Raw genomic sequence first — 25,518 nt, 5'->3', positions numbered from 1 at the left:
ATAATTCCCCATCATCTTGACCTTGTCCATGTGGTATATGTGATTGTATTAATGAACAGTAGAACAACTGTACCAAACACTGTGGCCAGTCAGTGTATGCTACAGCCTCAGCTGTTATTTTCTCTCTCTATGGCACATAGTGATCTTTCTTCTCCCTTCTTATACTTAAACACCAGCAGGTCATCTTGGCCGTGTCTACATGGCTAAATGCATAGATAATTAACTTGTCCCATGGTTCCTACATTTAATTTCATTAATAGACCCTCTTAATCACCTGGCACTGATTAAATTACCATGCATACATTTCGAGCTCTTCACGGACAGGATGTCTAAAATGTGGTTTCCTGCAGTGTGACCGGGTTAATGGAAAAAAATCAGTTACACACATATTTTGCAGTTTTTCTGAATGGTTCAGACACAGGTGTGAACAGCCCACACATCAGACTGTTTTATTATTTCATACTGCAATAAAAAAGTATGACTCCAGCAGATCATTTTCATATATTATAATACAGATGCAGAATTGAAAGTTTATTCTTTAAACAGCCTAGTATTTTACAAGAAATAGATAACTACTTGGAACTTTTGAACTTGTCCTTAAAACAGGACATAAGTGGGCACGAATCCTTGGGCTCTACTTTGCTGTCATTATCCATGAACACCCAGCCAAAAGAGGGAGGAGGGGAGGAAGGGGGTGGGGAACTAAAGTGTAGGGGGGAACTCAATAAATAAAAACAAAAAACAATGGAAATAATCTCCAATCTTTCCCAAGCTACCCCATTCATGTATCCACACTTCAAAATATATATAGAAAACAAAACAAAACAAAACAATGAGATACAGTTTAGGCCAAATTTTAAATTTGTTAATTTTGGATGAAGCAGCTGAAGAGATGTCAGCAAATCAGCAGACTCTCCATTGGGGGTATCCCTCGACTGTTTGCTCCAGTCTGTTTCTCTCTAGGGTTAAACTTTTAGATCAAAGGTCCATTCGCACCAGAAAAATACGCTCTGCCTCAATGGCCAGTGTACTCCTGATAAAAGGGAAACAGAAAAATAAAGGGTGAAAGTCGAGGAAGCAGTTGGGGGTTCGGGTAAAGCAGCTGCTGTTCAAATTGGATACAGTCAGTGGGGGTGGGGGGGTTTGCTTGGCTGCAGTCCCTTAAAAGTCCTCCAAAGTTTCAATCTCTCCCATATTCAATCTCTCAGATGACGCATTCACAGAAAAACCTAAAAATGTAAAAAGAAACAACTCAATTAGCACATGAAACATAAAAGAGTAATCATTTTTCAGATGGATGTTTGTCCTAACCTAGTAGGCTGGGGTCTGCCCGGACCATCTTCTGCTTCTTTTTCTTCTTCCCTGAGGTGACTGTCTCAAAGCGCTGCTGCTGCCCACTCGTATGGTTGGACTGGTAAACTGATGAAGATCCTGTTCCACCCCAGACAGAATCCTTGGAAAGAGAGAAACTTGCACTTAAAAGACGGCTCAGCTCTCAGAGAAAAGGCTCAACGCAGTCCCACTAGATATCGCTGAACATAATGATGAAACCAGAGCTAACATTAATGCTTCGAATTCACTGTGGAGGGAAATGAAGTGCGAAATAATAGGAACTGCCACCAGTGACAGCGTTAAAACTTTCACAAAAGAACTGAGGCGCTAAATAGCTTAAGATGAGCCTAAAAAAAAAAACGCACTTTTTTTTCTTCTTCTCATGTCAAAGTTTCCACTTGAATACATTAAACACATGAGGCTACTGATGCAACCTACTGTAATTGAAACAATAAACTTGGGTGAAGGAAGGCGTAATGGTGTCATGTAATGCTCAGTTTGCCCTTTGTTACATATAATTTTTTCCATCAGCGCCACCTTCTGATCAAGGAACAAACTACTCCTGTAATTCTACCCCTATTTAACAATACAATATGTTAAGATATAAGGAATAGCACAATATATACAAATCACCAAATAATAAATATCCAGGGTTGACAGATGTGATTATAAATAAATATCAAGAAAATTGACAGCAACATTACCGACAGACAATCTGACTGCACAGATGGGACAAGCCAGACACCTGATGATTGTTCAGTTAGCTTTAAAAAGTTCACTGAAAGCCTTGCATTTTCTAAATATAGCCAAAAGACATATGTGTTCACTGAATGGATGCCCCACTTTTCTTCACTACTTAGAAAGAGGCCAGCTCAAAGGTGTCTTAAACAGACAAAGGTGTCAAAGTAACACGTCTGTCACCACAACGTAGTGTTGCATGAGCTTCCTAAGTGTAATTTTCCGGATTATAGTATGATTAAAATACTGGATGCTCAAAAATCACATCTTAAAAGTAAAACTATGATATACTACACTTGTCCACTTTAATCCACAAGTATAATTTTTTTATATAAATATGAGCTATGAAACTTTTCAATTAATGGGAGTTTGCTTTGGAGGAGTGACTGTGTATAGAAGCATGAATGATCATACAGTCAAGGCAGAGTCTTCACATATTTAACTGAATTCTCTGATGTTTTTGGCTATTTGATAAACTAAATTGTATTTTACCTTTTAATAAAAACCACAACTTACTAAAATCAGCCCAACCCTGATGGTAGAAGAACCAAACCTGTTAGTATGATCAAGCACTTTGCCATAAATTCCACTTTTACAAAATTATGACACTGAGTTTTTAGTGCCATTGTAAACAACACTGTTAATGCGCAAAATTGATGTGACATTGGGAGGTGTTGGTGTACTGGACCACATTGCATTTAAAAGTGTTCCTAATATTCTGCCTCCCTCATTTGTGGTAATGTGGTGAAAAACAATGTGAGAGTGCCCACTGTGTTTACAGTTCAAAGAAACCATTACACTCAGATTATTCTTCCAATAAACGAAAATGATTTTCATTCGCGTGTCAGGTTTTATACAAACAAAAGGTGAAGTGCTGCTCTGACTACAGACAACATAGACGAAAGGTTGCCTTCATGTTTTAGCAAAAGCAACATGGATTAATCCTTCATAACACTGATGTAGTGATAAAATTCACCTTTTCGACAATCTCTTTTTCTATTATTTAAAAAGAGCAGGCTAAAAAAGAAAGAAAAAAGAAGTGCCATGTTGGCACTTGCTATGACTTAAGATTTATAAATTAGCTGATTAAAAAAACATTGTTATGGATGGCATCTTTCTGGGGTCATCTAAAGGGTGATGCAACAGTTTTAGTTTTTGCATACAGCCAGAAAAGCCACATAGTGAAGTGAAACATCACTTTCACCTCATTACAATTCATATATGGAAGTGAGACAATTGGTGTAACAACCCTTGTTCTTGTAAGTCCTGCTCACCTGCTGTTGCTGCTGCTGCTTGAGGGCTTGCTGTTGTTTCTGTGGTGCCTGTTTCTGTTGGTTAGCGTTCTGTTTGGCACGACGTTCTAGGAACTGCTTGGCAAAGTCCTTGGCCTCGGGAGTGTCCCCCAGGTAGGCCCTGATGTAGTCGTGCACCTCGTACGGAGAGTCCACTTCTTTGAGGAAAGATGCAAACGTAGGAACTGGCAGAGAGGAGGAGGAGAATATTTGTGTTTGGCTTCCAGAAAGGGCCCATTAATAGTTCCTGGTGGGATGACTTCATATTAAATCATATTTAAAGACTCACCATCCAGGTTGTTGGCCGTGTTGAGGGTGTGCAGAGTCTGCTCACACCATTGCATGAACGTGTCCTGTTGACTCTTGTTGACACCTTGAAACAACTTTAGCAGCTTCTCCTCTTCCTCCACCTTCTTATTGGCTCGCCCACTCAAAGAGTTACTTCATGTGCACAAACAAATGAAAGAGAAAGACAAAGTAAGTCACAAAGATCTGCGTGTTACTCATCATATCCCTCACGCTGCAAATCATGCGATTCATCACAGCCTGTGACTAAGAGGGTTTGTAAAGTTTTGTCACTCTAAATAAATACCTGAGGTTGGCGTTGCCTTTATTGTTCTTCTGCGCGTTGCCTTTTCGGGTCTGTTGAGGTTGCTGGACAACTTCCTTCACAGCCTCATCCCAGAAACCCATATTTGAGTTGTGGGTGTCACCCCAGATGCTGCTGGAGTCCGAGCCCCAGTTAGTGCTGCTGCTGGTGTTAACAGACCCCCACACAGAGTTACTCAGAGAAGTCTGTGAAGAGAACCAGACACGTCTCAGATTAATTGGCCCATTACATTCATGAGATATAAGTACATTAGTTGGTATATAAAATGCCTAAAAATGGTAAAAGACAATTTAAAGTTTCCAAAGAAATTGACTGATGTGATAGTGTTGTCCATCTATCAGTTCAAGAACCCAAACAGATTGATTTCTTAAGAAATAAAAGTGTAAAACTTCACAGCTTAAAAGTCAGAACAAGGATGAGTTGCAAATATTTGGTTACAAAGTAAGAAAACAAACAGATTATGTGAAAATCTGCTGATTCTGAAAATCGGCGGATTTTGCCGATTCATCATAACTGGTGTAGTTGCTGGAATTCCTTTTTGCAGAAGTGAAACGTAAAACCAGAAGAACAACAATTACTGCCTTGAGGTTAAAGTGCCTCCAAAAGGGAGGGAGGGAGGGACAAAGAAAGACATTCTACATTACAGCCAGGAAAGTGTTTCTGCAGATCATAATGATGCCACAGATGATTATGGTACTTCGTTTTTTGACTAACGTGTTCAAAGTTTCACCCGACTGGCTTCTGAATTCTTCAGCTGTTGCTTAAACAGACCATCAATTTTTAATCACTTCATCTCTGGTTTCAAGCAAACATCTGTGCCATATCTGAAGAAACATCTGAGGTATGCCTCTGATCACAGCTGTTGCTCGTGCAGAGGCATAAAACAGCAGATTTGTAAAGTCACTAATTTAAAAACAAAAAAACAATCAAATCACAATTTTGTCAACTCCTCCTGGGATTTAAACAAAAATTTCATTAGTCAATATTTTGGATGTTATTAATGATATTCTGGCTTAAAATGCTGACTCCACTAACGACTCATAAACAGCTCTGCTTTTCTACGAAGCTCTTATTCTGTTTCAGTCAACAATATCTTGTGTTATTGTTTGTGTCACATACAGTTCTGTTTTGAGTGCGCGTTTGTGGGACAACAATAGGATGTTGTTGCTGCTGTTGCTGCTGCTCCTTCCGCTGTTTCATCTGCTGGGCTTCCTCCCTCTGAATCTCCAGCAAAGACTTGGTGGCAACTGGCTGTTTGCCCATGTTACCCCAACCCGACAACTTGGCATGAGGCTGCTGAGCCTGCTGCAGGGCCTGCTGTTGCTGTAGCTTAAGGATCTCTTGCTGCTGACGTCGATGCTGTGAAGTGAACACAGTATTAATATACATATAAACACATACACACATATATAGAAACAGCATCTGAACAACAAGAAACAAAGTACTGATGACAGATGATAGACCATTATTGCTAAAAGTATTCGCACACGTACAAACTTGAGCGATGTCCCACTCTTAATTCATATGGTTTGATATGATGTTGGCCCACCCTTTGCAGGTAAAATAGCTTCAACTCTTCTGGCAAGATATTCCACAAGTTTAGCAGTGTTTATGGGAATTTTGCAAAATTTTTTTCAGAAGAGCATTGGTGATGTCAGACTGACTTGTTGGATGAGAAGGCCTGGTTTGCAAACTCTGCTCTAATTCATCCCAAAGGTGTTTTCTCTTGGGTTGAGGTCAGAATTCTGTGCAGGCCAGTGAAGTTCTTCGACACCAAACTTGCCTATCCATGTCTTTATGGACCTTTACTTTTTGCACTGGTGGGCAGTCGCTTTTCGGAACAGGAAGGGGTCATCCACAAAGTATTCTCACAAAGTTGCGAGCATGAAGTTGCCCAAAATGTCTTGGTATGCTGAAGCATTCAAAGTTCCTTTCACTGCAACTAAGTGTCCAAGCCCAACCCTGAAAAACAACCCCACACGACAATCCCCCTCCACTAATTTTACACTTGGCATAATGTAGTCAGACAAGCATCATTCTCATAGCAACCACCAAACCCAGAATCATCCATCAGATTGAAAGATGGAGAAGCGGGATTCATCACTCCAGAGAACACATCTCCACTGCTCTAGTCCAGTGACAGCATGCTTTACACCACTGCATCTGATGCTTTGCCTTGCACTTGGTGATGCCTAGGTGCTTGATTTTATACACCTGAGGCCATAGAAGTGACTGGAACATGTTCATTCAATGATTTGGATGGATGAGTGAATACTTTTGGCAATTCAGTGTATGCAAATATAATATAGTGTATACAGACTGGTTACACTTTTGAAAAGCACATAACAGCAGCAGTTCACTGAAAATTAAACTAGTCCACTCTTCTTACCTCCTCCCGTGTCTGTCGTTCTCTCTCTTCCTCCAATTTCTGGATCTCGGCCAATGACAGGGCATTCTGAGTCTGGTTTATAGTGTTTGGTGACTGCTGGCCCCACTTTGATGAGGATGGAAGCTGTGGACCAGGATAAGGCATTTTGTAAACTTTAAAGTCATCTCGTGCTCTGTATTTGTAATAAATAAGGGTTCTGTTTATACCTTCATTTGTGCAAGCTGCTGCTGTTGCTGCTGCTGTTGTTGCAGCCTCCTGAGGGCCTCTTGTTGCTGTTGTCTCTGTCTCTGCAGCTCCTGCTGTCTTTGGGCCTCCTGCTCTCTCCTCTTTTGCTCTTCCTGTTGTTGGGCCAGGGCAGCAGCCGCTGCAGCAGCTGCCGCCTCTTCCTCTGCTCGCTTCTCTTCCTCACGCCTTCGCAATGCTTCCAGTTCCTCCTGCTTTCTGCGCTCCTCTTCCTGGTGAAGCAGATACAAAAACCCAATAAGCTCAGTGCTGGGTTCAAGAAAAGGAATTATTAGACACGATTTTGTACCCTTACCTGTTTGCGTAGGAACTCTTCTCGCTTCTTTCTCTCCTCCTCTTCCCTCCGCCGTTCTTCTAATCTTCGAAGAGCTTCCTCCTGTGCCATTCTTTCCTCTTCCTCCTTTTGTCTCCGATGTGCTTCTTCCTGTTCCCTTTGCCGTCTTAGTGCCTCCTCCTTAAAATTCACAATGTTGTGTCAGTTCGAGCCTCACACCAAATGAACAAATCAAAGGGTGACTCCAAAACATAAAAACCCAACTGATATATATTTTTTTGACTACCCAGTGGTTGTTGTCATTGGAACGCAACATGAATAAAGCCTGATTACAGCTAGTCTGTAAACAATATTGCTAAGAATTTACTAAGCAATGAATGCTTAGCAAATTCCAAGCAACACTGTTTACAAACTAGCTGGTGCCACCTTTTTTACGTTACAATGCAACTCTGACATACTGTATCTGTATAAAGCATACATCAATACTGCCCTTTGTTTTGTTTTTTGTCTCTACTATCAAAAAATGATCAGGAAATGGGTTCTACTTTACAGCTTCAACAGGCAGAAATCTAGAGGGAAAACGTCTTTCCCTACAGTAAAAGTCAATTCCGCATTTCTAGCTTCATGGGTAAAAAGTCTGCTCAACCCACTTTAACATTGAATTTTGCTGCCCATGTGAATTTTCCACTCTTTACAGTACTGACCTAAGACTCCCTTCATTGGTTAGAATTTATTTAAACGACAGAAATGAGAGGCCAGAGGTGCAGAAGAGTCTGCCCCCTCTTACACTGTGTGAATAAGAAAACCTCAAAGATTGTCTTTTTGCCCAGTGCCACTAAGACATGTACTCATTCCATTTTTAAGTGCTTCTATGAAAGCGTTTCACCTGTTTCTGCCGTGCAAGCTCCTCTTCTTCCAAACGTTTCCGTTCCTCCTCCTGTCGAGCTCTCAGGGCCTCCTCCAACCGTTTCCTTTCCTCTTCCTCCCTTTTAGCTCTCATTTCTGCCTCACGCCTCTCCAGCTCCAGCTGACACAAAGCAAAATAATGAACTTAAGGCATTGTTCACAGAAACGTGATCTCAAAATAATAGTCGGACATTTCAGACTTCTATTGCTGTATTCCAAATTTCTGAGATCTTTAGAGGTTAGTAGAGACACTGTAAAACACTCGTAGACCAAGATTTTTAATCACCTTTGCATTCTTTGCCTTCTCAAACTGTTGCATCTGCTCAATAGTTGGAGCCTGTGCCATGGAGTCTATGGGTAAATCCCATACACTGCTGCTATCCCACGCTGTTGAGAATGATTCAATTTTATACATTACACTTGCCACAAAAACACATTTCCATCACTTCAAGATACTAAAGTAAGAAACTCACTGCTCTGAGAAGCTTGTTGGAGGTTAGTTGTGCAGGAAGCCTGAGTAGACGGGTTCTGCATTTCCCACACAGAACCAGAGTCTTGTACAGACAGAGATCGGGTAACAGGAGGTAGGAGGCTCTCAGATGCTCTACAGTAATATAAAGCAAACACATTAATGGATCCAGTTTCCCTTGATGTCTCTAGAGGTAACATTTTTAAACACTGAAATACTTATGACAATAATGATGCTATCAACCTTATCTTAAGAGCCTGGTATTGCTGTTGAAGCAGGTTGATCTGCTGTTGGTGCTGCTGCTGCTGCTGAAGAGGAGCTGAGCTAAGAGCTGCAGCTTTCTGCAGGGCCTGAGCATACTGCTGCCTAAAGGGAGGAAGATAGGTAGATAGTGATTAGAAAAAAAGCAGTATAGTGGCTGGGGGTTTCGTAGTGCGGAATCAAAGCAAAAGCAGCATGGGTTTGAACACTTTCAACCCTTTCATGTGGAGTTTGCCTGTTCTCCCTGCTGTGTTGCAGGTTTTGTCTGGGAGCTCCTGTTTCTCTTGGGATTAAAAGCATTCCATAAACCTTTTTTTTGGTAAATAAAACCACAAATAATGTGGCCAGTTCATAGTTCCATCAAGAAAAGCAGTTATTAATAAATAAGATGACATTCACCAACGTCAGAGGCTGATATTTAGGCATTGTGTCAAATCAATATTGGATCAGCTGCTTCTTCTTTCAGCTGCTCCCTTTAGGGGTCGCCACAGCAGATCATCTGACCCTATCTTTAGCATCCTCTTCTGACACACCACACCCTCTGCATGTCCTTCACTGCAGCCATAAATCTTCTTGTCCTCACTAGCTAAACTGGAACTTTTTTATAAACCAACTTAATGTTTGATGAAGTGTTGAGTCAATAAAACTAGTATTTTTTAATCGAAATAAGTTATTGTTGCACAGAAAGCAAGAATAAATAAGCAATAATGTCTCAACTTAAACGGGAACTCGACCAGTTTTACACACCACAGTCTGTCTGCAGGTCTTGGGCAGTAATACTTAATATGTAAACCAATTTGCCAATTTGTTGCTTCAAAGTGAGCTGTGTGAATTTGCTGGTGTAGTGTCAAATCTGAGCCTGGCATACCTGAGGAGGTATTGATATTGGAACTGCTGTAACTGGTAAAGGTTGAGAGCAGTGAGCTCCTGGTGCCTCTTCAACCTCTCTTGATCCCCATCTCCCTTCAAAACATAAGAAAAAAGAATTACAATAAAAAAAAATCATGTTTTTAAAATCAAGTTGGAGAAAAAGCAAAGCATTAAAAAGCTTCTGATCTCCATCTTTCTAGCTGCCCATCTAATTCAGCATCACAGGGAGGCTTGAACTGTTAAGAGTTCATCTTATACTGTGCTTTAAAAGATAATACAAGGAGGTTTCCTCGCGTTTCCATACACACCCTTCTATTTTAAAAAAGGACTACTACACCACCTACAGGATAAAAGGTAGTACTGATTCTACTTCTGATTTGAAAAACAGTCCCTCCACGTTTAAGAATCAAATGGAGCACACTTTGCAGGATCCTTACCTGTAGAGGTGGAGGTGCAGAACCTGGAGTAAATGGTACCCTGCCCCAGATCTTCACGATCTCTCCCAGAGGCTGAAATACTTCATCACACCCTCTTTTGACCAAAAGGTTCATTGTGAAGTACCCAGCCTGAAACCACTCTGTCATCTCATGGTTACTGAATGGACCTAAAGGAGCACAAAAAGAAAGCAGAAAACATTCAGGAGTCTGTTTTTAAAACAAAACTACAATCTAAGCTACACTCTGACCAGATGAAGTCCAGGCTTACCCTGTATCTCCCCCTGGGGGTCTTTGTAAAACCACTTGAGAGCAGCTTCATGGGTAAGGGGCAGGCCTGCAGGCTTGGGCTTCTCTGAAGTCTTTGCGGCAAGTCTGTCATCATCCACCCCACTGTCCTGTAGGTACGCTACCATCTTTTCTGCCTCCTGGAAAGGATTTTTTTTTTTTTTTTTTTTTTTTTTAAAGAAAGGCATTAAAATTACTCCTAAGCCAAATCAAAACTGACACAAAAGACTGCCTCGTCTCAGATGATTAAAAAACCCCCAAAACATAACAGCTTCTTTCTGAGCAAAGAGTTGCTTTTAAAAACCTGGTCATTAATCCTCTGGGGTCCAGGGAATAATTGGCCATTTTTTATTACTTTTGATTTTACCTTTATATTTCACCTTCAAAAACCTTTTATCTCGCCTTGTTTGGTATCAATATTTTGACATACTATATTAGTACAATTGATCTAAATCAAGACAAAAAATTAAATATCCGAGTAGAAAAAAAGTTATATTTTTTACTGTACAAACCACAAATATGTTAAACGAATCATTTTCATAACTTGAAATGCAAATAAAAATGGCAAATTTCAAAACATTATGCACAAGTTTTGCAAACAACAAATTTAAATGGTACTATTTACCTAAAAATGCAAAAGGTCTCAGGTGTTTTTTATATAACCATTTAAAACTATTTACAGAACAATCAGGTGTGCAGCATCAAATAAGAAGGCACGCAAATTATTTATGCAACTCCAAAGTTTCTATCCACTATAAGACAGAATTCCACAGGCCTAAACCCTGCAGATCTGACAACAGGAGGGGTATCAGTCCTCTTTTCTATGTGGAGACAGCATTTACACTGGAATCTGCCTTTTGTGGCTTCTTTGGATCAACTGTGACATTCAGCAGTATAACTGACACACAAAACAAAACAATGACTACACAGCACACTAACTATAGCCTCCAAACACAATTAACGTCACTAATGTCTCACATATGAAAACTTGCTCTGTCTCTTTCTTTTGCTCACCCGCTTCCTCTTGCCAGTGCCACTCCTAAAGCTTCCCTCTCTTCCTAAACAACCAAGTGCCACATGTTACCATATCATTTTTTTGATTGACTAACATGGTACGCTTTAACACCAATAGGGAAGGGGTGTTTTTTCTTTTTTCACTCGCAAGCAGAGCATGTTTGGTAGCGCTGTCCTTAGAAAACGCTGTTTTTACCGTTTCTTCCCGCTGTAAACACCACTGTTTTGTTCAGGAAAAAAAAACCATCGCGTGTATTTCTTATCATAACTCTGGTTTTACGTGGCCCATCGACACAATTTAAAAACTGGTATATAGTTTGAAGTCTGCACTTTTGACCCAAGTTGAAATGGAGACTTTGGGTCGCTGTGTCGTCTTAAATTGGTCATGTGAATTTGACGCACTGGCACGTCCATAGACCCCAGAGGGTGACCAGTCCTGCTGACGCACCTTCATGATAAAAGTTTACATAATTACCTGTTCAAAGTGTTTTAATCCCTCGTCTTCATCAGTGTCATGTGACACAGTGTTGGGCCTGCCAAAAGGTGCCATTATATTTGAAGGAAAGGGTAAAGGATTGTTCATTGGCACAGAAACCTCTATAGACTTTTGCTGTGGTATATGGAGAGTAGGTGATGGAGCAGAAACTTCTGTATGGAAAAAAACCAAAACAAAAAACAGATGTTTGTATTTTTGGCACATGCTGAAAAAATAAGTCATATTTACAGTGAAACTGCATAAAAGTCCCACCTGTAAGGGTGGTAGAAATGTGCGTCATAGGAAGAGATTCCAGTATGCTATTAGACATGGGGACATGCACAGGGACTTTGCAGGGCTCTGGGGGGAGTTCCAGGGGTGGCTGTCGCTCAGCTGGCCTCTCAGGGTCTTCTGTCCTGCTGGGCAGGTTTGGGGACAAAGACTGAGCAGGAGAATGGGGCTCTGAGGCAGTTGGAGGAACAGGTGGGGCCTCCTCTGGTACTCTAGCCAACTCTAAAGTAAAAATTACAAATCACAATATGAAATTGTCATAAATAATAATTAGGTTTTGTAATATTAAAAAATGTGTATTAAAATGTGTGCGTTGTGTCAACAGTGATTAGTTGATATTGTATCACATCCACATAATTTTCCACATTCTTTTGTCATGTTTGAATCATGCCTTTAAACAGCCATCATTTTATTTTAGAAAAATGGTTGAAGCACAAAACAGCCCAGCATCTGCAGTGCAATCCATTGTGTTTTTTAGTGTCCTTGAGACTGTGGCTGAAAGACTCCCACAATTTCTCCTTACAAAAAATACTTTGACTGAAAGTATATTAATCTAAGCAACTGCTGGGATGAATTTTTTGCATTAGTACATCTCAACCAGTTTCCAGTCAACATGCTGGTCCACTAATGGTAGGCTCACACTGCAAGACCTTATAAATCACTGAAATCTGACTGATGACAAGTATTTTTCTGGAATCTTATGTTACTGGTCATACTGCAGCACTCGCACTAAAATCTGGTTCTGGAAACTGCAGACAAAATATTCGAACTACAAGAGATTTTTTTTTCCCCTTCTGTACATCGAAACAAACTGGTGTGAAAAAATTAAAAAAACAAAATCTAATGCATGATATTTTGCATATCCCACAAACTTCAAGTCATTTCTTGTTCTTCTTGATGGCTGTCATTTACCAACCCACAGAAGCTCAGACTTTGTGCTGATTTCAAGCATACCAGAAAATATAAAGGCTCCTAGGATGGTTCTTGGAGTGGGTGAAGCCATGTCTATGGCTGCTCTGACCTGAGCAGTGATTTGGCTACAATCTGGCTCAGAGCTCTAAAGTTCATACAGAAGTTCATACAGTAAGAGACCGCCATCACCCTGAAGGCTGAGCTTGGCTTCAGGGAACGCCATTTCCCAAAAGTGAAACAGCCCAGTCTTTTTGTGCGCTTCATAAAAAGACTTTCATTTCCAAAGTGCTTACAAAACTGCGAGTCTTACAGTCTATTTAGATGTACTTCTATGTAAAAACCGCGACTGACCTTTTCGGTCAGCTTCTCTTTTGGCCTCTGTTTCTGTCTCTTTGGTCTCCTTGGGTTGGCAGTCTTCGTCCTCCAGGCCCTCTTCACACACTTCCAAGGGTTTGAATTCAATCTCTGCCTCTTCCAAGATCGGCTCCTTGGAGGCTTTCTGCTATTATGAAGGGAAAAAAAAAAAAAAAAAAAACACTTTTGAAAATTTGGCACACATATCCCTTAAAGCCATTAGTGTTTTGAAGCTGAGTTGAGGATAGTCAAGTCTTGCCATTTATCAGTATAATGGTTTCTGCATGAAATCACCTTGAGTGAGAGAAATGCCCCCGATGAGTCAAAGGTGCCCGCCTCCTCGTCTGCATCCTCCAGACACCACTCTGGCAGGCTGTCCCTCTCATCTTCAAGGCTGCCACTGCCTGACCTTGGCCTCCTGTAGCCACGCTCGTCTTCTCTTGCATCAAATGGGAAACGGCGACGCTGGTCTGGGTGTTCCCGCCACCCTGCTGACCGAGGCCCATCTGGAAAGACAAAATAAATACAAAAAAACATTGGAAAATAATGAGAAAACCATTTTACTCATGATATACTTTAACTTCATGCAGATGTTCAGCAGTAATACATTTGCCTGTGCAAGTGAAAAGCAGTTTAAAATAAAGAATCAATGGTGAAGAATCACTAATCTCACTCTAAGCACGCTTTGTTGGCTGGTACTTTATAGAAGCAGTAAATTGCTGACAGCCAAGCTAACAAAACGCCCATGATACAGAAAGAGGTGGAGCTGGAGAATTCAACTGAATTCAACTTTGTGTGCTATCATGAATACCAAAAACCAACCAGCAGTTTGGCTGTGAAACAAAAAACTTTTTTCTCAAACAGGCAGTGGCAGTCACCACAAATACATTTATCTCTGATAAATGTATCGGTAACGTGGACTGTGCAGTGCCCACCTGGGCTTGGGGGGCACCACCGGTCATTGTCCCGCCGAGAACCTGCCGGGCGCCAACCCCCCTCATCATCCTCACCATTCTGATCATCACGAGAAGTACGCCAGTTCTCACTTTCTGAACGCGTGAAGTCGTGCTTCCTCGGGAGTCCTGCTCCACCGTCCTCATAATTACCTCGCACTGAAAACAATGGAGTGAAAGGTAAATAATGATTATATCGACAATGAGATCATAATCTATGTTACCAAACTCATGCCTCATCGACATTCTTCAAAAATCTCAACTTCCTATTGGTCAAAAGTTCAACTTGCATAAACACACTTACTGTGATTGATCTGAAAATGTCCTGGAGCAGCATCTGTCACAAAAACAAAGCAACAAATAGATAAGCTAAGTTCATTCGCCCGAAAAGATCACCACATATTGATTATTTGAGGAGCAAAATGTGACACCAACCTGGGTCTTTTCGACCTGGTTTTTCAAACCTTCTATCTCCCCTATTGATAGAAAGAAAAGTCATTATATAAAGTTATGACTGTTATGCCGAAAGGAAAAAAAAAAACTTCAAGCTTTGGCAGAAAAAGATGAACATTTTAATACCTTTCTTCCCAGCTTTGGGAGCGATGCATCTCCCTTACTCCACGACCAAAACCTTCCACATCGTCAAAACTTCTTTGGTAAAACCCTCCATCTCCTCTACCCCGACCTGAAAACAATCACAAACACTAATGAGATTCAGTTGCTCATAATCATATTCCACAAGCTTTCCTTTGGTTGGGATATTTAACACGGTTATAAAGGAACAAATGCCGCTAAGATACTCCAGCAACTCCTCTTGCAAATTATTTGCATTCAGCATTATATTCATCAGCAGGAGTTCTACCATGGTCCATAAACCCAAATCTGCTGAATCATGATGGTGTACTCTCCATTCACATTTTTATCCAGAGGTGTACAAGAAAGCAGCTCCTGAGATTTTTAATTGAATCTTTTCTCTCATGACTCACAGACAACACCCTTGAACAAGGACAAATCAGTTTGGCTGATGAAGTATTCTGCAATGTTTTACTGCCATAGTAAATGGCCTGTATTTGTATAGCGCTTTACTAGTACCTACGGACCCCAAAGTGCTTTACACAACCAGTCATCCACCTATTCACACACACATTCACACACTGGTGATGGCAAGCTACAAAGCTACATTGTAGCCACAGCCACCCTGGGGCGCACTGACCGCTTCTAGTGAAGAACAATAACTTACTTTCAGACTTTTTTGTGTCACTATGACTAACTTTCTATTTATAATTAAACTGCCTATCTATATAACTATAGCGTGACCTCTTTATCAAACTTTAAAGTATTAGTTCAGGAAAAATATACCTGGCATGACCACAAATTTCCTTTGGAATAATCTCGGCTTCACAGATGAACACTTTATGCTCAGCAGAAGGCAGAATGTATATCCTTTGCTCCAAGGCTGACTAACAGTAATTTATTTTACTCTGGTGTGAGAAAATACTCATTTTTTTTAATAGATCTGCATCTTGACTACACCTAAACAAACGTCCGTCTGCTTTCATAGACAATCTTCCACCTTTAGGGCACATCAGTGCGAGGCAACATTTTGCTGAGTTGGTTCTGTTTCTTTCTTTATTTTATAGAGGGAAATCAAATAAAAAGTTGTCAAGAGTGATCACTTTTATCTTGTGACAAAACATTTCTATACTGATTCACTGATTACACGTGTGGGAGCTTCTGGACTGGCATCTAAAGGCCTTTAACTTCCCTGGACAAATTTGCAGGATTTTTTTTTTGAACCAAGCTCAGTTTTTCAGCTCCAAATAAACTGATCTGACCAATCAGACCACTGCATTTGGTAACAAGTACCCTTGTAGCTCAAAACACTCTTGTTGGAAGAACACAGCCTCATTTCTTCAACAAAGAATTAAACCTGTCTGTCTAGAAAATAAATCCAACATATTACTTCTCCTTGAAATTATAAAAGGAAACACAACTTACTCATGTATTCATGAGCTTAGATACATTCTTACCTCTACCCCTTGAAGTACTTCGGCCTCTTGGTGCCCCTGCTATCAGCCCACCTCCACGCCCCGTGAGCCGAAGTACAGCTGCACTGTTTACAGACATGGAAAAATTTCTCTGCAAATACAAACAGAAGGGAGGGGAGCAAACGGAGGGGAAGCCAAGTCTGAGCTCTTGTCTTTGTATCCGCTCTGTATTATAAAGCTAAATTAGTAAATGCAATGCATATGCCATTACAATAATAATATTGCAATTGGCCTCAGGCCAGCTTGACATTAATGTCATTGTTCTGATCTGGTTGATACCTGTTCCTCCTCTGTAAAAGACACGAGTGCCAGAGGTGGCAGGGGCTCCTCTTGCAATATGGGCAGAAACTCCTTATCGTGTAGGTCTATAGGGATCTGGACAACACAAACGCACAGTACGAGTTTTTTTACCATTAAGATCCATTTCATTCAATTTTCAAAGACTATTATAGCACAACAAAATATGGGGGATGAAATTTAATCTTGGCAGTCACACACTTTGTATGAAAATCACAATGGCTACGATCTTGCGTCAACATCTAACGCTGACGTTACGGACGTACCCACCTTGTTATCCTTTACATAAAGTGCTAACATTTCTTCTCTCCCGTAGCGATATTCTGCAAGTTTATACTTTGGCAATGCAGGTGAGAGGGGTGGAGAGGCAACAGCATTGCTGCTTCCACCACCACCACTGCTGCCTCCTCCTCCAGACAGGGCACGCAGCCTGCAGACAGAGACAAAGCAGTAAAAACATAACGGACAGAGAAACATCAATCAAGCAACAGGTCTCAACATGAACGAGAAAACCTGCACTAGGCCCATGCAGAAAACCAGTTTCACAACCTAAAAATCACTTCATCCACACTAATTATTAAATTATGCCAGTTCAGTTACCATTCTGGTCCAAAGTTAAGTGTCTGGGTTTCGGCCATTCTCCCTTGAAGTTCTGCAAATGTGGAAATGGAGGTAAAGGATTAGTGCCAAACGTCTGCCATCCCCGCCCCCCAAAAACACAACAGCAAAAAAAGAAGACAGACAGTCATGCAGCCTTATACTGCTTACAAGTGTTACTGCATCCATTCAAAATTGGATATGTGCATGTCTTGACTTGGAAACATAAATGGGTATTCCAAAATTGCATGTGGCATAAACAGACAGGGGAAGGCAGTACTGGTCTGCACCTGTATATACAGTTTTTACATTAATTGCTGAAAATCTTGAAAACTAAAACTCAGGCATTTCAAACACATTAGGGGCTTGTCCCTGGCTTTAATGCATTTCAACTCCTCAGGCTATGTAGCCCATCCCACAAGCACACAACCAGTGTACAATTTCAATGTGCTAAAGCTATTTTAGGACATCTCTCAGCCTGCAAGGAGGCTGTGGCAGACACCTGTAATTGACGACTGAGATGGACTTTCTTTCAGCAAAAACAACTCTCCCCAAAATAATCATGTTATGCCAGCATCATTAGTTGTTTGTTTATGCTAGTGTCCCTACTACCAAGACCTTCCCTTCACCCGGAAGCACAGATCTAAGGCACAGGCCTTCCTCAAACATCAGGCACAAACGGCGACAGCTGACTTACAATAGCCTTGACCATATGGAAGCCTGAATAAGCCACGTGTAAGTTGGTAGTTACAGCAATAAATACAGCAACCGGAGGGGGGCTTGCGACATTTGCGGTGTTTCTTCTGTGAGTTTAGGCACACTTTAAAGCTAGACCTTTGATTGGCCGGCTTTATATAACGATACGGCGTTTTTTGAAATGATTAACGCGTAATCTGTACACAGCAATATAATTTATCAGTTTTATGAAGTCAACGTACCGTTACAATTTTGTTAAGCAGCTTAAATGGTACAAAATACGAGTGAGCGTTAAACTCCTTTTAAGTTTTCGGGAAAGTCACAGAGTCCATCTTTTAACTCCTAACAAAACTACAGAAGTCAAACCCCAGCCTTGATTACGTACTAAGTGAAGTTAATGTTGCTGAATAATGTTAAAGCTGGCTTTGCAATGCTCGCTGTGATGGTCACTGAGGAAGGTTCAGCAAATCACCCTCAGCTGCCAGCACTGCGTTAGCCAACGCAGCAAACTAGCAAGTCCTGTAAACACCTAACGTGGATATTTAAAGCATTCACTGCTCATTCGTGACTGTCATTATCCAGCATGTTTTCCGACGGTTAAATGCTCATAGTGGGGTTATAGACGTGCGGAAAGGTGGCGGCAGAATTGTAGTTAAAGAGCCGCTTTACTGCCTGGTGCAGAGTATTTTTGCTATCCAGAAAGACGATGGCCAACGGTGGTTATCCCAGCGTGCTAGCTAACTAATTAGCCAGCAACGTTTAATCCCAACCTAGCTATCGTATATGTGTGACAAGTAAAGGCAGACGCGTGTACTGACACCGTTGTAGTTTATCACAAGAGAGTAGGTAAAGCTTATAATTCACATTAACTGTGTAACACTGCTCCGGAATAAGTTAATCCCCCCTCCCATCCAATCACCAATGCTTATTGCTAGCATGCTAACGGGTTAGCCAACTAGCTCCACGCGGCCTCCCGAGCAGCCTGGATCGACGACTACCTTTCCTTGTCAAAACGACCCGCACTTCGCGCGGCTCAGACACGCACACGGAGGCACTGGGGCCCGGTGCTGCAAGGCCAAGTAAACATGGTGGTAGAACCAACAACCCCAAGCGCCCCAGATCCTCGCAATTTGCCCCCCTGACGTGGCGGCTACCTAACGCGAATGATTTTTTCCTCGCTAGTGTGTCAAACTTTGGCTGTCTTACCTCCGCTTGTTCTGACAGCACAAGGTTTGTATACGAGCTGTGTGGCTCTCTCTGGGCTCTCTCTCTCTCTCTTCGTTTTCCACAAGATGGCTGAGCGCAGGTCACATGACAGCAGATATATAAACCCGAATGCCGAGGAAAGATTTGCTGACTGCTACACACAGTAGCAGCCTGTGGTAATGTTCTGGCTCATAATGTTAATTTTAAATAAAGTGAACTTTGTATTTATCCCTTAAAAATCTTGAGAAAAGGACGTGACACGGGCCTCTCCGCAATAAGCCACTGAACTCAGTATAATGCAAACTTTGCATATGTAACACCACATACGAAACATGTTTAAATGGCTCACTGTACAGCAATAATTGTATAGACTACTGCTATAAATAAATACAACTGTATGGGAATACTACAAATCCCATTAAAACAGCCCTTAACATTCTGATTTCTGTTTTCTTTATTAATTTGTAGAATGATAGGAAAATAGTGCTGTTTTTGATATAATCCCATATTTAGTAAATACAGGCCCAATATTACTGATATCACTACCGACACGTTAGGTCGGTTAGTTATTCAGAAATTTCGAGTTTTTCGAGTTAGCAGTTGGAATTTTTATCTGATTTCGAAAGTCAGAGAAGCACATAAACCAATTTAGCAATCGAAGATGGCAGCACTGAATATAATCACACATTTTAATGCCTATTAAATACCTGCTTGTGTTACCTTCCACAATAATTAGTTAACACAACAAAACAAACAAACTTTTCATTGTTTTGTTTTTGGAAAGGCACCACTAAAGCACAATAAGAGAGAATGCACATCTTGCTATATACAGCTGTGTTAAAATATGTTATTATTGTTGGCTGCTTGAGGTAACTTGTGTTTAATTGTATCCCCATGTATAAAAAGGTACTTCTCAAAAATTTGGAGTTGACACTCTAAACAGAGAGCTAGAGAGAGTGAAATGAGGGGGTTCAGTAAAGGCCAAATTTGCTTTGTGGTCTTCCAACTCAGAGTTGTAACACAGTCATGACAAAGGTGTCACAGCCAGACAAGGTTCCAATTCAGTTCAGTTACATTCATTTTAGCATTGATGTGTCACTCTTACATAATGCTTAACTAACAGGTTATACGAGTAGGCCTGGTCACTGGTTAATGCAGGATAGTGCTTAGCCAAGTGAGACCAGTGAGTGTTAATATTGGCGCTGTCGACCCTGCAGGGCAAAATAGCATGGTGGATTTAGGTATGTGATTTTCCTTTTTGGATTCAATGCACGGATTTATCCACCCCAAGACCCGAAATGCATGTGGTGCTGAGTAATTATAAAGTTTATGTAAGAGTATGAGCCAGCTGCTTGCTAAAGCCAAGGCCCCGGGCAAACTTCGAGGTAAAATAAATCAGGTAAAGTTAGTCGGACTGGTAAACACTTTTTAATGAGCCTTATTTATCTGTATTGAGATGAATCCTCCCGTGGCCCTAGCATTACACTTTCTGTATCCATTTTTACTAGCCAGTCGGCCGAATAATAACAACAGTTTATTATTTGTTTGTTTTCCTTGTTTTTACCAACTCATGTAGAGATCTATAGCTAACAAAAACAACTGCAGTTACACGTAACATAAAGATTTTTAATTTGAAACTACTACTAATTGTGAGCTCAGGACCTGTTGTTGGTTTTGTTGGATTACGACGATCCCGCATTTCGAGCTGGCTCGTTGGTCTAGGGGTATGATTCTCGCTTAGGGTGCGAGAGGTCCCGGGTTCAAATCCCGGACGAGCCCACCGTTTTACTTTTTTATTTTGAATTGCTGTTAATAATTCTCCTTGTTAACGTTGCCAATATCGCTTTCGCAGATACGTAATTAAATGCAGTTGCGATGATATTTAGGATTATAAGACAAAGCTTCTTCAGAGTGAGAATCTTCACCGCTGCAGCAGTGTCGATCTCTTAAGAAAAACACTGTATTCTTAATTACCATGCGTGCAAACGCGGCAAGTAACAACTTGTAAGACAGAAGATTACAATTTAAGCGTGCGTTTTACTGTAGAACAAAAAAGGAATGACCCCGACGTGATTTGAACACGCAACCTTCTGATCTGGAGTCAGACGCGCTACCGTTGCGCCACGAGGTCCGTGGCACATGGATCGTTTATGTCTATCATAAAGGTGGGCATGCTGTGCTGTGGCTGCATATAGTCTTTAGCTTGTGTCACTAACAGTGTTGGGGAGTAACGGAATACATGTACCGCCGTTACGTATTTAAAATACAAAATATGAGTAACTGTATTCCGTTACAGTTACCGTTTAAAAAGGTGGTATTTAGAATACAGTTACTTTGTTGAAATAAATGGATTACACGGCGGTACTTCCCTGTTTCATATTGTGGCGGGTCAGGACTGTTTGGGTTTTGTTTGACAGCTGTGTTCTGTTGTTCCAGGTGGCAGCGTTACGGTTGCCATGGTTACAGGGTGACGCTCTCTCTCTGCGTGTTTCCTGGGTGAGAGAGGCCTTTGTTGTTGTTGTGCTAAGCTAATAAGCAGAATGCTACCGGTATAGCTCTGAAGAATGTAGCATCATAGGCAGCGTAGTCCGTGCTGCAGGGAGAATGGACTGCCATACACGTTATGTGTCTGTGAGCGAGGGAGGGAGAAAAAGGAAAAGTACCAGCTTTCATCGAGCAAAAACGGGAGCTGGAAGCATGTAAATATAATAATAACCACTGCAGCCAAGAAGAGTGCCTGACGAGCCCAGTTGTAAGTAAGCTATTAAGACTCGACTGTACACCGTGTTCGTGTTTTCCTCCAAAAACAATAAGTTCCGTTGGAGCAGCCTTTGAACGCCTCTCTCTGTCTCTCGCTAGCAAAGTTGACCCAGACAACAAGGTAAAGCTAGTTTTCGGCTACGAGCCGTCACAGAACCCACCGTATTAGCCAGAGGTCCCTTTACTACGGTTTGGCGCCGCGGACCTTCAGTAACAGTAATAAACAGTGTTGGGGAGTAACGGAATACATGTACCTCCGTTACGTATTTAAAATACAAAATGTGAGTAACTGTATTCCGTTACAGTTACCGTTTAAAAAGGTGGTATTTAGAATACAGATACTTTGTTGAAATAAATGGATTACACGGCGGTACTTTCCTGTTTCATATTGTGGCGGGTCAGGACTGTTTGGGTTTTTTTTTGACACCTACTTCTGTTGTTCCAGGCGGCAGCGTTACGGTTGCCATGGTTACAGGGTGACGCTCTCTCTGCGTGTTTCCTGGGTGAGAGAGGTCTTTTTGTTGTTGTTGTGCTAAGCTAATAGGCAGAATGCTACCGGTATAGCTCTAAAGAATGTAGCATCATAGGCAGTGTAGTCCGTGCTGCAGGGAGAATGGACTGCCATACCCGTTATGTGTCTGTGAGCGAGGGAGGGAGAAAAAGGAAAAGTAGCCTACGAGCTGTCATCGAGCAAAAACGGGAGCTGGAAGCATGTAAATATAATAATAACCACTGCAGCCAAGAAGAGTGCCTGACAGCCCAGTTGTAAGTAAGCTATTAAGACTCGACTGTACACGGCCGTGTTCGTGTTTTCCTCCAAAAACAATAAGTTCCGTTGGAGCAGCCTTTCAACGCCTCTCTCTGTCTCTCGCTAGCAAAGTTGACCCAGACAACAAAGTAAAGCTAGTTTTCGGCTACGAGCCCGACACAGAACCCACCGTATTAGTCAGAGGTCCCTTTACTACGGTTCGGAGCCGCGGACCTTCAGTAACAGTAATAAATCACAGCAATAGTACATTCATGTAGTTGTAAACAGCATGATAATATATTAAGTAATCCAAAGTATTCAGAATACGTTACTCTCATTGAGTAACGTAACGGAATACGTTACAGAATACATTTTAGGTCATGTATTCTGTATTCTGTAATGGAATACATTTTAAAAGTAACCTTCCCAACACTGGTAATAAATCACAGCAATAGTACATTCATGTAGTTATAAACAGCATGATAATATATTAAGTAATCCAAAGTATTCAGAATACGTTACTCTCATTGAGTAACATAACGGAATACGTTATAGAATACATTTTGGGGCATGTATTCTGTATTCTGTAATGGAATACATTTTAAAAGTAACCTTCCCAACACTGGTCACTAAGTAATATCTTATGAAAAACTTCGAAATGTGAAAATTCTGACTTTAATCTCAGAATTCTGACTTTTTTTCTCAGAATTCTGAGATTAAAGCCAGAATTCTGAGAAAAAAACCTCAGAATTCTGACTTTTTTCTCAGAATTCTGGAAAGAAAGAGTGCCCACTTTTTTTTTCCAGTGGCCCTAATCCTCTTCCGTAATAAGTCCTAATCAGAAGGCCTGTTTTTAAGTAAGACAGTCAAAACTTTGGGGCTGGTTGTCCATTAGTCATTTGTATATAGTGACTCGTATCACTGCGAATTTGACAAGTGGCCGGTTAGCTCAGTTGGTTAGAGCGTGGTGCTAATAACGCCAAGGTCGCGGGTTCGATCCCCGTACGGGCCACAGTTACGTTCTTTTTCCCTTCTTTGGGAACATTATTTTGCTGCTTGAAAATAACGAGCCCGATTTTATTACGGTGTGAAAACAAGCCGTGTCAGTATGGATGTATTTGGTTCGGCGAAAAAATAGAATAAAATAATGTTATAGCCAAATATAGACACTTCTAGAACACCAAATATTTACTATGTAGACAGACTGCGAAAATCCATAATATGTAGTATATATAAAATATAAATATACATATAGTTCATATGAACTATATGGTATGGATTGAAGTGGATTTGAGTAGCCTTCTTAGCATGAGGCGTTGGTGGTATAGTGGTTAGCATAGCTGCCTTCCAAGCAGTTGACCCGGGTTCGATTCCCGGCCAACGCAGGCTTTTTTTTTTCTTTTTTTTAAAAAATTAATTTCTTCCAAATCCATAAAAATACAGTAGTTGAAAATGTTATCGTAAGGTAATACTGCATGTGCATATGTTAACATTCATATAACACATATGACAGTCTGGGTGTGACTCAGCTAGCTGGCTGTTCCTTTCTATGTGGAGTTTGCATGCTCTCTTGGGTGAAAGCTTGTGTGGATTTACTCCGGTTTCCTCCCACAGTGCATGGGTTAGGTTAGCTGAGGTGTCAATATGACCATGAATGGTTTATCTTTCTCCCTGTGTTAGCCCTGTGATAGATAAAAGGGCAACATTGTTCACGGTCAGTGTTGGGAAGGTTACTTTTAAAATGTATTCCACTACAGAATACATGCCCCAAAATGTATTTTGTAACGTATTCCGTTAGGTTACTCAATGAGAGTGATGTATTCTGAATACTTTGGATTACTTAATATATTATCATGCTTCTTTACAACTACATGAATGTACTATTGCTGTGTGATTTATTACTATTACTGAAGGTTACTCGCCATACCAATACCAACTACATTTTTAACTCTTAATATAAAATGAGTAACAGTAGGGTGGACATTAGGTAAGGCTGCGCTTTTTGCAGCGATCTCATATAGAAAATTATTCCGAGGCTCCGAACCGTAGTAAAGAGACCTCTGGCTAATACGTGGGTTCCGTGTCGGGCAAAAACTAGCTTTACTTTGTTGTCTGGGTCAACTTTGCTAGTGAGAGACAGAGAGAGGAGTTGAAAGGCTGCTCCAGCGGAACTTATTGTTTCGGAGGAAACCACGAACACAGCGTACAGTCGAGCCTTAATAGCTTACTTACAACGGGGTTCTTCAGGCACTCTTTTTGGCTGCAGTGGTTATTATTATATTTACATGCTTCCAGCTCCCATTTCTGCTCGTTGACAGCTCGTACTTTTCCACTCTCCTTTTTCTCCCTCCCTCACGCTCACAGACACATAACGGGCATGGCAGTCCATTCTCCCTGCAGCACGGACTACACTGCCCGTGAGGCTACATTCTTTAGGGCGATGCCTGTAACACTCTGCCTATTGCCTTCATATTAAATCATTTTAAAAAATATTTCTTCACGTCATTATGAGACACAAGATTGAGACACAGGCATTTGAGCCTCCTAATGCGTGTTTTGTTTGGGTTTCCACCGGCGTGGAATTACAAAAAATAGAGAGGGGCCCCCCTTTGTTTTACAAGAAAAATGTTTGCACCCATATTTTGCTCAATTGCTGTTTATTTCACACCTCAAACATTTAGTAAACAATTAAGCAAATACAAGTAATCTGCAGGTAGTAAGGAAATAAACTACTAACTCTTTTACGCTATGTCCGCACCTACACGGGTATTTTTGAAAACGCAGCTGTTTTGTCCACACGTAAACGGCGTTTCGAATCACCGAAAATGGAGATTTTTTAAAACTCATTTTTTGCGTTTACTGTCAACGAGGAATACAGAGTTTGTCACTCAACGTCAAAGGTGTGCGCCTTTTTTCACGTCAGCTGTGCGCCTCTCTGTGCAAAATGGGTCTAAAAACATAAACAGCTGTGGGATACTGTTAGTCCGGGATTTAAACAGGGGGAACAAATCGTGGCAGGATCAGCCTGATGTTATTTGTATCCTGCTGTAACTTTACTGTA

The 25,518-nt window shown here is 41.1% G+C and overlaps 1 protein-coding gene and 4 non-coding genes across 9 annotated transcripts; 3 read left to right on the top strand and 2 right to left on the bottom strand.

The window, feature by feature from the left end:
• Positions 1-281: 281 nt before the first annotated feature.
• On the bottom strand, positions 282-19,075 carry gigyf2 (GRB10 interacting GYF protein 2). 5 transcript variants are annotated; one of them, XM_006786477.3, is made up of 29 exons: positions 18,950-19,075; positions 17,051-17,102; positions 16,721-16,880; positions 16,433-16,528; positions 16,136-16,244; positions 14,685-14,790; positions 14,541-14,581; positions 14,410-14,442; positions 14,163-14,264; positions 13,447-13,658; positions 13,150-13,300; positions 11,869-12,108; positions 11,596-11,768; positions 10,090-10,246; positions 9,822-9,988; positions 9,383-9,477; positions 8,497-8,619; positions 8,258-8,388; positions 8,071-8,171; positions 7,765-7,905; positions 6,900-7,058; positions 6,568-6,816; positions 6,362-6,484; positions 5,092-5,331; positions 3,955-4,157; positions 3,652-3,803; positions 3,345-3,547; positions 1,312-1,453; positions 282-1,229 (listed from the first exon to the last, which is right to left on the bottom strand). In XM_006786477.3, the coding sequence occupies exons 2-29, from the start codon at positions 17,086-17,088 to the stop codon at positions 1,162-1,164; spliced, it is 3,915 nt and encodes a 1,304-aa protein (XP_006786540.1). In that variant the 5' UTR covers positions 17,089-17,102; positions 18,950-19,075; the 3' UTR covers positions 282-1,161. The 5 variants fall into 5 exon arrangements, with proteins under 5 accessions (XP_006786540.1, XP_035761905.1, XP_006786538.1 ...); XM_035906012.2 differs by having other exon boundaries at positions 14,199-14,264; XM_006786475.3 differs by having other exon boundaries at positions 14,088-14,264; positions 18,950-19,058.
• Positions 19,076-20,656: 1,581 nt separating this feature from the next.
• On the top strand, positions 20,657-20,728 carry trnap-agg (transfer RNA proline (anticodon AGG)). Its single transcript has one exon. It is a non-coding gene; the product is annotated as a tRNA-Pro (tRNA).
• Positions 20,729-21,008: 280 nt separating this feature from the next.
• On the bottom strand, positions 21,009-21,080 carry trnaw-cca (transfer RNA tryptophan (anticodon CCA)). Its single transcript has one exon. It is a non-coding gene; the product is annotated as a tRNA-Trp (tRNA).
• Positions 21,081-23,395: 2,315 nt separating this feature from the next.
• trnai-aau (transfer RNA isoleucine (anticodon AAU)) lies at positions 23,396-23,469 on the top strand. Its single transcript has one exon. It is a non-coding gene; the product is annotated as a tRNA-Ile (tRNA).
• Positions 23,470-23,770: 301 nt separating this feature from the next.
• Positions 23,771-23,842, top strand: trnag-ucc (transfer RNA glycine (anticodon UCC)). Its single transcript has one exon. It is a non-coding gene; the product is annotated as a tRNA-Gly (tRNA).
• Positions 23,843-25,518: the final 1,676 nt, after the last annotated feature.

The sequence above is a fragment of the Neolamprologus brichardi genome, chromosome 18 (genome assembly GCF_056152115.1).
Source record: "Neolamprologus brichardi isolate AB-2024 chromosome 18, ASM5615211v1, whole genome shotgun sequence".
Classification (NCBI taxonomy): domain Eukaryota; kingdom Metazoa; phylum Chordata; class Actinopteri; order Cichliformes; family Cichlidae; genus Neolamprologus; species Neolamprologus brichardi.
This window is presented reverse-complemented; position numbering and strand designations above follow the sequence as displayed.

Bases quoted from the DNA above. Each gene is read 5' to 3' on its own strand.
- gigyf2 (XM_006786475.3), bottom strand. From the start codon at position 17,088: ATGGCCGAAACCCAGACACTTAACTTTGGACCAGAATG. The intron at 14,791-16,135 runs GTAAGAATGTAT...GATTGTTTTCAG, and splicing joins AAGTACTTCAAGGGGTAGAG to GTCGGGGTAGAGGAGATGGA. The intron at 14,443-14,540 runs GTTGGTGTCACA...TTTTTGTGACAG, and splicing joins ACCAGGTCGAAAAGACCCAG to ATGCTGCTCCAGGACATTTT.